The sequence below is a fragment of the Muscardinus avellanarius genome (genome assembly GCF_963383645.1).
Source record: "Muscardinus avellanarius genome assembly, chromosome: 5".
NCBI lineage: Eukaryota > Metazoa > Chordata > Mammalia > Rodentia > Gliridae > Muscardinus > Muscardinus avellanarius.
Window position 1 is genome coordinate 63,072,066 of NC_137790.1, and position 12,513 is coordinate 63,084,578.

The 12,513-nt window shown below is 48.5% G+C and overlaps 1 protein-coding gene across 1 annotated transcript in view; it reads left to right on the forward strand.

The window, feature by feature from the left end:
- BOC (BOC cell adhesion associated, oncogene regulated) overlaps positions 1–7,418 on the forward strand; it is a gene marked incomplete at both ends in the record, with an annotated part of 38,632 nt that extends 31,214 nt beyond the window's left edge. Inside the window, 8 exons of the mRNA XM_080696516.1 lie at positions 52–233; positions 884–989; positions 1,315–1,437; positions 4,262–4,483; positions 5,072–5,307; positions 5,453–5,529; positions 6,002–6,192; positions 7,234–7,418. Coding sequence (XP_080552642.1) covers positions 52–233; positions 884–989; positions 1,315–1,437; positions 4,262–4,483; positions 5,072–5,307; positions 5,453–5,529; positions 6,002–6,192; positions 7,234–7,418 — 1,322 coding nt within the window. The remainder of the gene's footprint in view (positions 1–51; positions 234–883; positions 990–1,314; positions 1,438–4,261; positions 4,484–5,071; positions 5,308–5,452; positions 5,530–6,001; positions 6,193–7,233) is intronic.
- Positions 7,419–12,513: the final 5,095 nt, after the last annotated feature.

Sequence of the window (12,513 nt, forward strand, 5' to 3'; positions counted from 1 at the left end):
TGCTCCCTCTCTCTCTCTCTCTCTCTCTCTCTCTCTCTCTCTCTCTCTCAGGGACCTCTTACAAGTTCCGGGTCCGAGCTCTGAACATGCTGGGGGAGAGTGAACCCAGTGCCCCCTCCAGGCCCTATGTCGTGTCAGGCTACAGTGGCCGTGTATACGAGAGGCCGGTGGCTGGCCCTTACATCACCTTCACAGATGCCGTCAATGAGACCACCATCATGCTCAAGTGGATGGTAGGTGGCCTTGCTCTGGACCTCAGGGGGTAGATGGAGCTGAGGCTCCTGTTGGCAGGAGCTGGCTGTCTGCAGGAGGGGAAAAAAGAGTCACTACTGCCCCACCCCTGCCCGAGACACCCCTGATGTGTTCCCCCACCTGTGAACTGCCCCCCCCCCAAGCAGGGCACTGGAAACCCGATTGTTGGAATTGGGAAGATTTATAATAGCCAGATATTATAAATAGCTTCTGTTGGGGTCTTCTGTTGGTCTTGGTGCCTTGACCCAGTGGACCTCTTTGCTGGCTCCCATTTTCAGGGTTACATCTCTGACCTCCCCCTCACACCACAGGGAATCCCAATGCAGGGTCCCTTTGTAGCCAGAGATTCTCACCCTCAAATGGCCATGGAGGTTCAGAAAGGACTGAAGTCTTTGAAGAAATGAAATTTTGTGTCTTGTCTTCAAGAATTTGAGAACCTCTAGGCAAAATGATGTGTGATCTCCACAGCCTTCTTCAGAGAACCTCAGGGACACCACCAGGAATGTTTGCAGGGGCCACCCTGATGAAATTCAAACTCTAGGCTGGGGCAACACTTCCACACCCGGAAGTTTTGCTTTGATGGTGAATTCTCTGCTCCACTGTCAACCTGTCTCTTCTCCATCTTCTATAGTATATCCCAGCAAGCAACAACAACACCCCAATCCATGGCTTTTATATCTACTACCGACCCACAGACAGTGACAATGATAGTGACTACAAGAAGGATATGGTGGAAGGTGAGAAGCGCTTTTGTGTGATACGGCTTTCCAAGGGGTCTGATCAGGTGTCGGTCAAGCTTAGAACCTGGGTCGGTTATGACTCAAAGCGTCTGTGCTCTGCTTCATCAACTCATGACATACTTGGTGCCACCCGGTTGAAAACCTTGTGGGATGGCAGGACTGTAGGAACACAGGCGGGCACCAGGATATCTCCTCTAGGTGTGTGTCCACCATGTCACCCCCGGCGCCAGTCAGAGGCCCAGCCTTGGGTCTGACTATGGGATCACTGCCCGGTGAACCACACACACGTCAGCACGCGCGATTCTCTCTCTCTCTTTCTCAGGGGATAGGTACTGGCACTCCATCAGCCACCTGCAGCCAGAGACTTCCTACGACATTAAGATGCAGTGCTTCAACGAAGGAGGGGAGAGTGAGTTCAGCAACGTGATGATCTGTGAGACCAAAGGTGAATCTCTTTGACGTCTTCCCTTCCTTCTCCCTGTTTGCAGCAAAGTAAGGTGAAGTTGCTCTTTGCCGCAATGCTGGGTATCTCTCTCCCCGAAAGACCCCATATGCCAGGCGTGGTGGCGCACGCTTGTAATCCTAGCGCTTGGGATGCTGAGACCGGAGGATCGCACAGGTTCAAAGCCAGTCTCAGCTACTTAGTGAGGCTCTCAGCGACTTAGTGCGACCCTGTTTCCAAATAAAATATAGGTCTGGGAGTATAGCCCGGAGGTAGAAAGCCCCTGGGTTCCACCCCCAGTACCACAGAAAAGATCCCATATTTCCTAAGTCGCCCCTGATCCCATTGTTTCCTGTCCTTCTGCTTGGTTGCTTGTGCCTCGTTTGAGTGCTCAGCATCATGATAGCTTCACGGAATTAGGGAATTAACTCAGCCATGAACTCATCAGGGATAGAGCCCAAGGTTAAGTTGGGAACTTTCTATAAACACTTTACTTCTGCAATAACACTTGATACTTATATCGGTTGGTTTATTTAACTTGGCTATAACCTCATAAGATGGGAAAGAAGCTGAGCCTTTGGAAACTGTGCACCTTGGCCAGGGTAGTGCAGCTGAGTTGTGGTAGAGCACACTTTGGACCAGGTTGCTCTAACCTCAAAGCCCTGGTTCTCTCTTGGCATTACAACATATCAAATGTGTTCACATAACTTTTATATTATCTGCCCAGGGGTCAGGTGGGTTATTATCTCCATTTTTAATTCCCAAAACTGAGATAACATAGGAGTATTGCAAAGGACATAATCAGGAAAATCACAAAGGAATAGGAATGGAGTTTTAAAAAAATTCCTCTGTCATTAAGACAGCAGCATTCTCTTTCCTGCTAGACATTGCTTACAATCACTTATTCATAGATGTGTACTCAGTAGCCCAGAGTACACTTCCTGTCTTCTTTTTTTGGCACTGGGAATTGAACTTAGGGATTCTACCTCCAACTTTTACCCTCAGCCCTTTTTATTTATTTATTTTTATTTTGAAATACGGTCTCACTAAGTTGCTGAGGCTGGCCTTGAACCTACAATCCTCCTGTCTCAGTCTCCCAAGTACTGGGATTACAGGCAGGCACCATAGCACCCAACATTTCTTGCCTTTTTTTTTTTTTAAACCACATACAGTGAAGGAAGGAGGCAGATGCAAGCACAGCCCCAAATCCTGTTTGAAGGGGCACAGAGAGCCCAGGGGAAGGAGAAGAGATTTCACCAAGCCTTCACCTGGCTTCTGGAAGGATTGTGTGCTTAAGCTGGACTGAGGGGAGCATGGCCCTGGGGGCAGGTCAAGCCTGAAAAGAGCCCCTGATATCAGGAGTTCCCAGAGCCTGGGAGGAGGAGAAGAGGGGTCTCGGGGAAGAGGCTGGAGCGGGCAGTGTCGGCGGGCCGTTGAGGCCCTGAGGATGAGCAGGCACACAGGTAGTGGGAGCCTCCTGGGGCTGTGGATGGGGGAGGGGTTGTTGGATTTGTTTGCTGAGAAGAGTCACCATGACCATGCAAGGGACAGGATGGGGAGAGAGGACTGGGCCCCTGAGTCGCTTTTCAGAGGAGGTGTGGGCAGGCCCAGGACTGACTGCCTGTGGGGTGCAAGAGCATGATAAGAGGTCAAAGAAATCTTTGAAGTTTTAACGTGAAGGTACCCAGGTGTCGCTGTTTTCTGAAAGGGGGAAGGCAAGGATAGAGACACATTTATATTATGAGGAAGGAACATGGTAAATCCACCTGAAGGTTTACTGAGCATCCGGTCCTCCTGAGACATTGAAATGGAAGTGTCTGATGAGAGAAGCAGGTCTCCTGCCCAGGGGCCAGGGCCAGGGCCAGGATAGAGATATTGAAATGGGAACCTTCGGGTCTAGATGGAAGCCTTGGTCATAGAAGAGAATACACAGAGAGTGGACTGAGGGGAGCCAGGGTTGTCTCCCAGAGTCGTGAAGAGGCAGAAGGAAAAGGGTAAAAAGCAGTGCAGAGGGGGAGTGTAGCATCACTAGGCTGTGACACCAGAAAGTGGAGAGAGGAGATGTTTGTGAGCGAGTTGACAACAGATACACTCTACTAGCTAAACTCTATTATCTTAACTCTAGCTCATTTGGTATTTCCCACTGAGTCCCCCCAGTACCCATCTTTCTCCTCTGTAGACCAACCTAATAGTGCCTATATCACGTCCCTTGACCTGCCCCAGAACAGCAGATTTGTGGGTAAATTCTTCCTGCCCAATTCTTTTGCTTGTTTCATGCATTTTAAATATTTTCTTCCAAAATTTCACCAGCTATTCTTTCAGAAAACACCATACCACTGTGCCCAGTCTGACTCAGTGCTTGGTTCATCAATATTGTTGTATTTTGAAATATTCAAGCTGCATATTGAAGGTGGAACATGTCTGCAACCCCAGTACTTGGGGAGGGGGGCTGAGACAGGATGACTGCAGGTTTAAGGACAGACTCAGTAATGTAGCAAAGTTCTCAGCAACCTAGCAAATCCCTGTTTCAAAACAAAAAAATAAAAAAGGAGAGATTTGTAGCTCAGAGGTAGAATTCTCTTGGGTCCAATCCCCGGTACGAGGGGTGGGAAGTATAAGGGCAGGTCATCTTGACAACACTCAATTTCACATTAGCTATCAATTTTATGCTGAGGGTGGATACAATTCAACTAAGGGATTTTAAGGCTCTTTCTGTGAATCCAGCCCCGTTCCTTTTACCTGTGGAATCGGGGTATTTTTCTTCTCTATTTACTATGAAGGAAATGTCAAAGAAATCGACACTGAAGTAAGTTCTCTCCACTTGCAGCTCGGAAGTCTTCTGGTCATCCTGGCCGACTCCCACCCCCAACTCTGGCCATACCGCAGCCACCACCCCCAGAAACCATGGAGCGGCCGGTGGGTGCCGGGGCTATGGTGGCCCGCGCCAGCGACCTGCCCTACCTGATTGTCGGGGTCGTCCTAGGCTCCATCGTCCTCATCATTGTCACCTTCATCCCCTTCTGCCTGTGGAGGGCCTGGTCAAAGCAAAGTGAGTCACGCTTCTGGGCCCAGAAAGGCAGGACACGAGCTGGGGAGGGCGGGCCAGAGGTCTCACAGAGTCAGAGACCACCCAGCCCTCCGCGCTCTCACCCCTGGGCTGCGGTGGGGTGTGTGTGTGAAAGAGTTGGCCTGTCCTCTCTGCGTCTCTGAAGCTCTGTATATACCCGGTACCATCTTTATTGTCCCTGCCGCTCTGCTGAAAGAATGTCCAGCCTCTTCTCCAGGTCTGGGGCTTCTTGGGCTTCCCCTCATCCTAGCTTAGTCTGATTTTTACCCACTAACTTCCACTGCAGATAGCAATACTCGTGGCCAGCTAACTTCACCTAAACACATCACCTTCTCACCCTCCACCCTGTCCCTAGGACCTTCGCCCCCCTGTCTCAACCTCCTTCTCACTGCAGAAGAGGCCTCGTGTTAGGAAGGAATGGGCGGCGGGAAGATGGTTCCTAGGGAAGACAGAGTCCATCCCATGGACAAAGTCATCTTCTCTGCCGCCCTCATTTGACCCCCGTGGGACCCCTCCAAGCTGTCTGAAATTCCCTGGCCCAAGCACACCTCTGTCCTTCTGTCTTTCCAGAACACACGACAGACCTGGCTTTCCCCCGAAGCGCCCTTCTGTCTTCCTCCTGCCAGTACACCATGGTGCCACTGGGAGGACTTCCGGGCCACCGAGCCGGTGGACAGCCCTGCTTCAGCGGCATCAGTGGACAGGCCTGTGGCAACGGGACTCATGTGAACAGGGGCTGCCCTGCGGCTGCGATGGGGTATCCGGGCACAAAGCCGCCACGACACTGCCCCGGGGAGCCGCGGCAGGTGACTTGCCGGGGTCAAGGGTGCGGGGGCTCCTTCCCGGGCTTCTCCCTGCTGGCTTCTCATGCAGGCTGCAGGCCAGGCTCCCTTTAATCAACAGCTCAACACCCTGCTGAACCCCTGACACGCCCTTCTCCCCCTCCCGCAGCAGGACGACACCAACGGCTTGCTGAGGCAGACCCTCCTTGGCAATGGATGTGACCCCCAAAGCCACCAGATCGCCAGGTAACCAGGCTCCTCCCCATCCCCTTTCCTTCCCAAGCCCAAGAAGAGCCTTCTCTTTGCTCCTCACTGCCCAGTGTCCATCATCCAGACCCGAGTGGAGCCTCACGCAGGGACCCCCAAATCTCTCGCCTCTGCTCTGCAGGCCCTGTGCCCTCATGGCTAGTTACTGTGTCCATGGATGCCCTGCTCTTTCTCCTTGGGGACATGGATTGTTTCTCAGAATCATTCTGCACCGGGTAGACCAGAAACATCAACCAAACTGGCTTTCCCCCGAGACACATGATTCCCATCCTCCCAAATGAAATGAAATGGAGATGGACTGGAACTGTCAGTGGCAGTGATGGAGGGGCCCTCTCCATGGTCAAGGGGAGCGGTCCTCGGCCCCGTCCGAGCTCTGATCAGCCGCCCGGGGAGTGGTGGGGGTCCCGCTCTGCCCCTGCCTCACTGTTTCCATCCTGTTTGTGCCACGCAGAGGTCCCAAGCCCAGCCCAGACGAGGGCTCGTTCTTATACACTCTGCCTGATGACTCCACTCACCAGCTGCTGCAGCCCCAGGACTGCTGCCACCTCCAAAAGCAGCCAGGCGCCGCAAGCCAGCCAGGAATGAGCAGCGCACACGAGAGCCCCGGGCTGGACGCTGCATGGGACCCCCCATTTCACTCAGGTCAGCCAAGGCGGGTGGAAGAAGAGCGGGTTGGGGATGACTCACGGCCAGCACTTGCTACCCGGCCGTGACTTCAAAGAGTGGCGTTGGGTAAGGAGCTAGCTATGGGTTCCTCACAGAAGGGACAGAGGGGTGGCTGCCCGTGTCCTTCCCTGCTGAAGGCCCAGGGGATCTCTTGGGTGCATCCGGCCAGCCCCACTCCCATCACGCCATCTGTGGTCCTCACAGGCTGAAAAGGACATGTCTCTGTTCAAGGGGAAGAAGCCCCTTAGCCTCTGCGTTTCCAGCCCCTCACACACGGCTTTCTGCCTCTGGTCACACGGAGGCACCTCTTCTTACTGGCTTCGTTGTATCTTGTCTTGTTAATAAGGAAACAAGTTACATCAATGACTTGGGAACCAAGTTCTTGTAAACATCATCTTCAAAACCCTGTGCTTCTGTGCAACATTCTCTTGGAGGGGCCCTGGGCCATTCCTGTCACCCCAGTCCACTGGCTCCCGGCCTCCTCGAGAGGCCTCGGCCACCTGTTGGGGGCATAGGCTGGTGTTTCTTAGCCTCTGTGTTGTGCATGGCCCTTCAAATGCAGACCCTAGACCCTGTCTCTGGGACATTACATTTTAAGAGACAGTTACCTCCTACAGCCAGACCCAGCATCATGGAAGCTGGATTAGGTGGGTCTAAGGGAACGAAGGAGAAGGGTGCTTCTGACCAGAAGCCACACCAGAGGGTAAACGAGCAGCCTGAGGCTGGAAAGAGCAGGGCTTTCTTGCACATTTTGTGGGCTCCTCTGAATTCATCTGGCCCAGGATACAAGCTAATGCTTGAGAATCGCCATAGTCCCAGGTCCCCTGCTGGGACCTGGATAGTAGGGGGCCCTCCCCCCATCTGTGAGAGTAAAGCAAACACATGTGCCTTGTCTTGGGTGTAGGGTTCTGTCCCTACTCTAGGACCCGTGTAACCACTCCCAACATGGATGGAGTCTGGCCCAGGACCGCTTGGCCAGGCTGGATTTTAATGTTGCCCACTCTCTCTCCCTTGCAGGGCCCCCGTGCTGCTTGGGCATGGTACCAGTTGAAGAGGTGGACAGTTCTGACTCCTGCCAAGTGGGTGGAGACTGGTGTCCCCAGCACCCTTCAGGGGCCTACGTGGGACGGGAAGCTGGACTGCGACTCTCCCCCAGCCCCTCGTTGCATGTGTCTTTTGAAACACCACCTCCCACAATTTAGGCAGAAGCCAATATTACAGACAAACTATATATTGTTTTTAAGACAGAGAAAGTTGGTATTTATTTTTCTATTATAGCCATATTTATATATTTATGCACTTGTAAATAAATGTTTTATAATACTGGAGAGACATAAGGAATCCTCCCTGTTGAGGTAGGAGAGGGAGAACAAGCCGCCATGTAACAGGAGCCAACGTTGAAGAGCGTGGAGACTGGCCGGATACAGACTCACTGCAGAACCCGCAGCTGCCTGGGGGCTTCGGGAGGCCGGTAGACCAGCTGCCGGAAGGCAGGATCCTAAGCACATTGTTTATGAAGACCACGAGGGACAAGCGAGGGCCACGGTGTGGTGTGGTGGACTGGAGACACCCTGAAGGTGGCATGGGAGAAGTTTCCTCAGACGCCATGAGAACAGACTAAGACATGTACAGCACTATAAGCATCAACAGTCCTTCCGGAATCAGTAATCTGTGGCAACATATCTCTGTAAAAACAAACACTGTAACTTCTAAATAAATGTTTAGTCTTCCCTGTAACCTTCAACTGAGTCATGAGTGAGTCAGCATTTTCTTTAAATGTTAGAATTCCGTTTTGGAGATCCGTCAAATGTTGGCATCTGGAAACGGTAGCAGATGTTTTTCTTTTTCTTTCCTTCTTTTTTTTTTTTTTTTGTCTTCTTAAGTACTGAGTATCAGTTGCGTTTTGATTAATACAGAATTCATTACTGTTTATTCCAAAAGGAAGAACATACGATAGGTGAAGAGAAGCAGATTTGTAGTTCTTTTACTGAATAGGCCCGAGGTAAAACTTTGGCCCTATGGGAGGAACGAAACGAATCCTTCCTATGTAGATGTGTGCATTGAAGACCAAATGTTTCCTCCAAAATACAAGTCAGTTAAATACTGTGCGATCCGTGTACATAAGGTGCCTGACAAATTCCCTTCCCTTCTTTCTAAAGAGATACGTCAGCATTGCTGGAGGAGTCGACTCACTGGTCTAAATTCAACATTTATGTACTATTGTCCAATCAGAGCATATATTCTTTTTGAAACTGAGCTTTTAAAATATTTATATGTGGACCTAGAAGGAGGTTGAAGCTTCCGATGAAAGTCTTCATGTGCTTGGAGTTTTCAGCAGGTAATATATTTTCTCTACTTAAGTAAGATTGAGTTACAGATGAAGTGCCATTTGAGACAATCTTGTTAAGAGTTATCTATTCTCATCACAAAGAATTTGATGAACTGGATCCTAGGGAATCCTTTGGGAGCAGGGAGACACTGACTGTTTGGGACCGGTGCGCCCTCTGCTGGTAATATGTGAGTACTGCACTTGCCCTTGGACATTTTTTTCATCAAAGAGCTAAATGAGAACTCTTGTCAAAATGCAATGTGATTTTTAGAAAATCAACATTTAAAAAATACTTATTGAAGTAACTGTAAGATAAAATAATGGGAAAAAGTAGAACTGTAAAGAGAATAAGATACAATAATTTCAGATACAACCTGGCTTTGAGGGGCTTAGAGGTCACTTTCAGGAATGGGCTGTTTTCAATCTTGACTTGATAATCTAGATACCCTAAAATCTTAGCTTTAAGTCACCGACTATCCCCTGGAAGACTTTCTAAAATCTCCCTTTTGAGCTGGGGATGTAGCTCAATAGTAGAGCCTTTACCTAGTATGTGTGAGACCATGGCTTCAATCCCAGCCCGGCATGTGGGAAGACTCTCCTTGATGCTCTAAGATAATGGTCAAAGTGGATTTTGGTGGCCTTTATTGCAGCGATATATAAAATACCTGCTTTCGCCGGGCGTGGTGGCGCATGCTCGTAATCCCCGCGCTTGGGAGGCGGAGACAGGAGGATCGCGCAGGTTCGAAGCCAGCCGCGTGCTGGCTTAGGAGACCCTGTTTCCAAAATGAAAATGTAAAAATAGGTCTGGGAGTGTAGCCCCGAGGTAGTAGGGCTTCCAGGAACCCCAGCACCACCAAAATTAATAAATAAATAAAATAAAATAAAATACCTGCTTTCTACACAGCAATGAACTCATAACAATACCAAGTGACTTTAGTTCAAATAAAAAAAAGAAGAAGCACTTCTGAGACATGTTAAGTGAGATAAATGTATATATTCACCTTAGCCAACTGCAGGAAAAAAGAAAAAGTTTAGGATAACAGGATTCTAAATGTCAGCCCAGAAAGCAAAACAGGTGTTCAATTTAATTGCATTTTGTATTTTAGATTTGGGTTCATTACTATTATAACACCCTCTTAAGTTCTAATTTGATCTGCCACAGCCACAAAGATCACTAGCGGGAAGAGTAAGACCCGGTGGGTGGGAGCCAGCGGAGGTGCAGAGACCAGAGGGCTTGCAGAGCTCTGTGGGAGCACCTGTGATGGACAGCCTGACTCCACAGAATGACTCCTTTAACTGAGCTGCTGAGAGGCTGGGCTCTATGGCTTCTTTTTCCTCCCATGCTGAGATTTGAGACTGTGAATGAGAGTTAAAAGTAGCCAAGATGTACATTATGCTAAGTGAGATTAGTCAGTCACAAAAAATAAGAAATCAGATGCTTTCCCTAATATGTGAGAGTTAGGGAGAAATGGGTCATAGGAAGAACTCTAGATGAAAAAGGAAATCCTATAGAGGAGCAAACAAGGCAACCTAAAGGAGGAGAAAGGAGGGGGGAAGAGGAAAATCTCTGAAACACACAATGTACTTAAACATATCGAAGTCAACCACTAAGCCGAGCAAGGGAGGGAGGGACGGGGAGGGAATGCGGTGGGAATTGGGTAGGGGTTAAATCAGGGATGTGTACATGTATGTACACACAAGTTTTTTACCCCAATATGATGAATGAATATAATGCATCAATAAAAATTTTAAAAAAAAGTAGCCAAGTCGTGTTAACAATTGATCTACAAAGAACTCCTAGGCTGATGTTTGTTTTGCCGGGACTGGGTGCAGGATACTCCCAGCCACCCCTGCACAGGCTGCGCCCAGTGGTCTCCTTATATCTGAAGCTTAAATTCCCAAAGACTCAGAACTCAGACTTAATTATAGATTCAAAACTACATCTGGAACCAAGTAGAAAGGAAACTCTTGAGCTATTGATACATGTTGTCTTGTCCAATTCCAGATAAAATGATGAAGTCTCACTTGTACTGTCAAGTCCCCAATATGCTGGGTGAAAATATCTGAATACTATAGACTTAATGATTTAGTCTCACTCAGGTTTGGAAAAAATAATTTTGTTGTTGTTGTTGGGGATGGAACCCAGGGGCTTTCTACCTCTGGGCTACAACACCATATATATGTATATATATATATATATATATATATATATATATATATATATATATTTTTTTTTTTTTTTGAAACAGGGTCTTACTAGGTTCCTGAGAGCCTAACCAAGTAGCTGACGCTGGCTTGAACCTGTGTAATCCTCCTGTCTCAGCCTCCCGGGCGCTGGGATTACAAGCGTGCACCACCATGCCCGGCTTGGAAAAAATAATTTTGATGGGTTTTACTCCAAGTTGAAATATGCATAGAATCCTTGACATGGCTCTTCCATAGACTTTCATGCTTGCTGCCATTAGAATCACAGAATTTTAGAATGGAAAGAAGGCCCAGAGTTATCTGAATTCCTGACTTGTCAGATAACAAAACGAGGCCCAGGAAGATTATGTAATTTGTGCCTCACAACTCTGAAGGGGGTAGCACCTCGTCCAGATACTTTCCAGAGACAGAGCCCAGGACCCAGGCAGCTCCGCATTGTCAGAGGCAGTCCTGTGATGGCCCGGCGGTCACTGCCTGGTATTCAGTCTGCCTGCTCACACCCACCTCATACCAGGGCAGCCCCCGTGGCCGTTTAGCAATAGTGCTGGTATATCACTTCTGAGATGGGGCTGTAAAAGGCCTGGCTTCCCGGGGGGCCTCTCTCGCTCTCTCCCTTTGGATCACCGGCTCTGGGAGAGGCCATGTCCTGAGCAGTGCTATGAAAAGACCCAGACCAGTAAGGACAGAAGCCTCTTGCCAAGAGTGACTGCAACTTGGAGCCAGACACGCCCGACTAAGCAGTCCCCAGGTTCCTGACACTCCAACCCTCTCACCCCTGGGGAAGGTATTTTTTACACAGCAATAAATAAAATTTAGAGGTTGACTAGCACATTAAAAAAATGCTGGAGAAAACATATGTTCCTTCTCTTTCTGTGCTTGGGTGATTTCACTTAATATAATAACGTTCTCCAGGTCTGTCCAGCTTCTAGAGAATGACCTGATTTTGTTCTTCTTTATAGCTGAGCAGAATTCCATTGTGTGTATTTCCTATTATTTTGCAATCAATATGTTCTAAAATGCCCAAACTAGGGAGCATTGGGGATATCAGAGGGACTCCAGATAATAGGGGGGGGGGACCTCACTCAGCCAAGCTAGAATGGAAGGATAGGAGAAGAAGGCTGAGGTTGACCAATGGAGGGCTACATCTGAATATGTGTAAAAGTATGAATATAGCATGGTCAACCTGGACACTCATTGTTGGGAGGGAGGAAGGGGAAGCAGGGGGTGGAAAGGGCACCAAGCATAGTCTGAATGTATGCCATTTTCAATATGTTCAAAAAAAGAATATGATTTATCTTTCTATGTGTGTAGATATTTTTATATCTTCTAATATCTTCTAATAATACTTCTAATAAAGTGTTATAAGATTTTAAAATTTACATAAAAATTTACATAAAAATTTACATAAAAACACATGGCTCAGGGTATAGAGCAAAGAAGACAACAAACGGATGTTCTCCAGTAGAGAACTTATGATGATTGGTACAATGTAGTATAAATGAATTTATACTACAGCAGCGATTCGTGGTGATTGGTACAAATGAGTCTGACCTCTTAAATAGAAACATGGATCTTAAGCCAGGCGTGGTGACGCACGCTTGTAATCCCCGCACTTGGGAGGCTGAGACAGGAGGATCGCGCAGGTTCGAAGCCAACTTCAGCTGGCTTAAGAGGCCCTGTTTCCAAATAAAATATAAAAAATAGGTCTGGAAGTGTAGCCCAGAGGTAGAAGGCCCCTGGGTTCCATCCCCAGTACCACCATT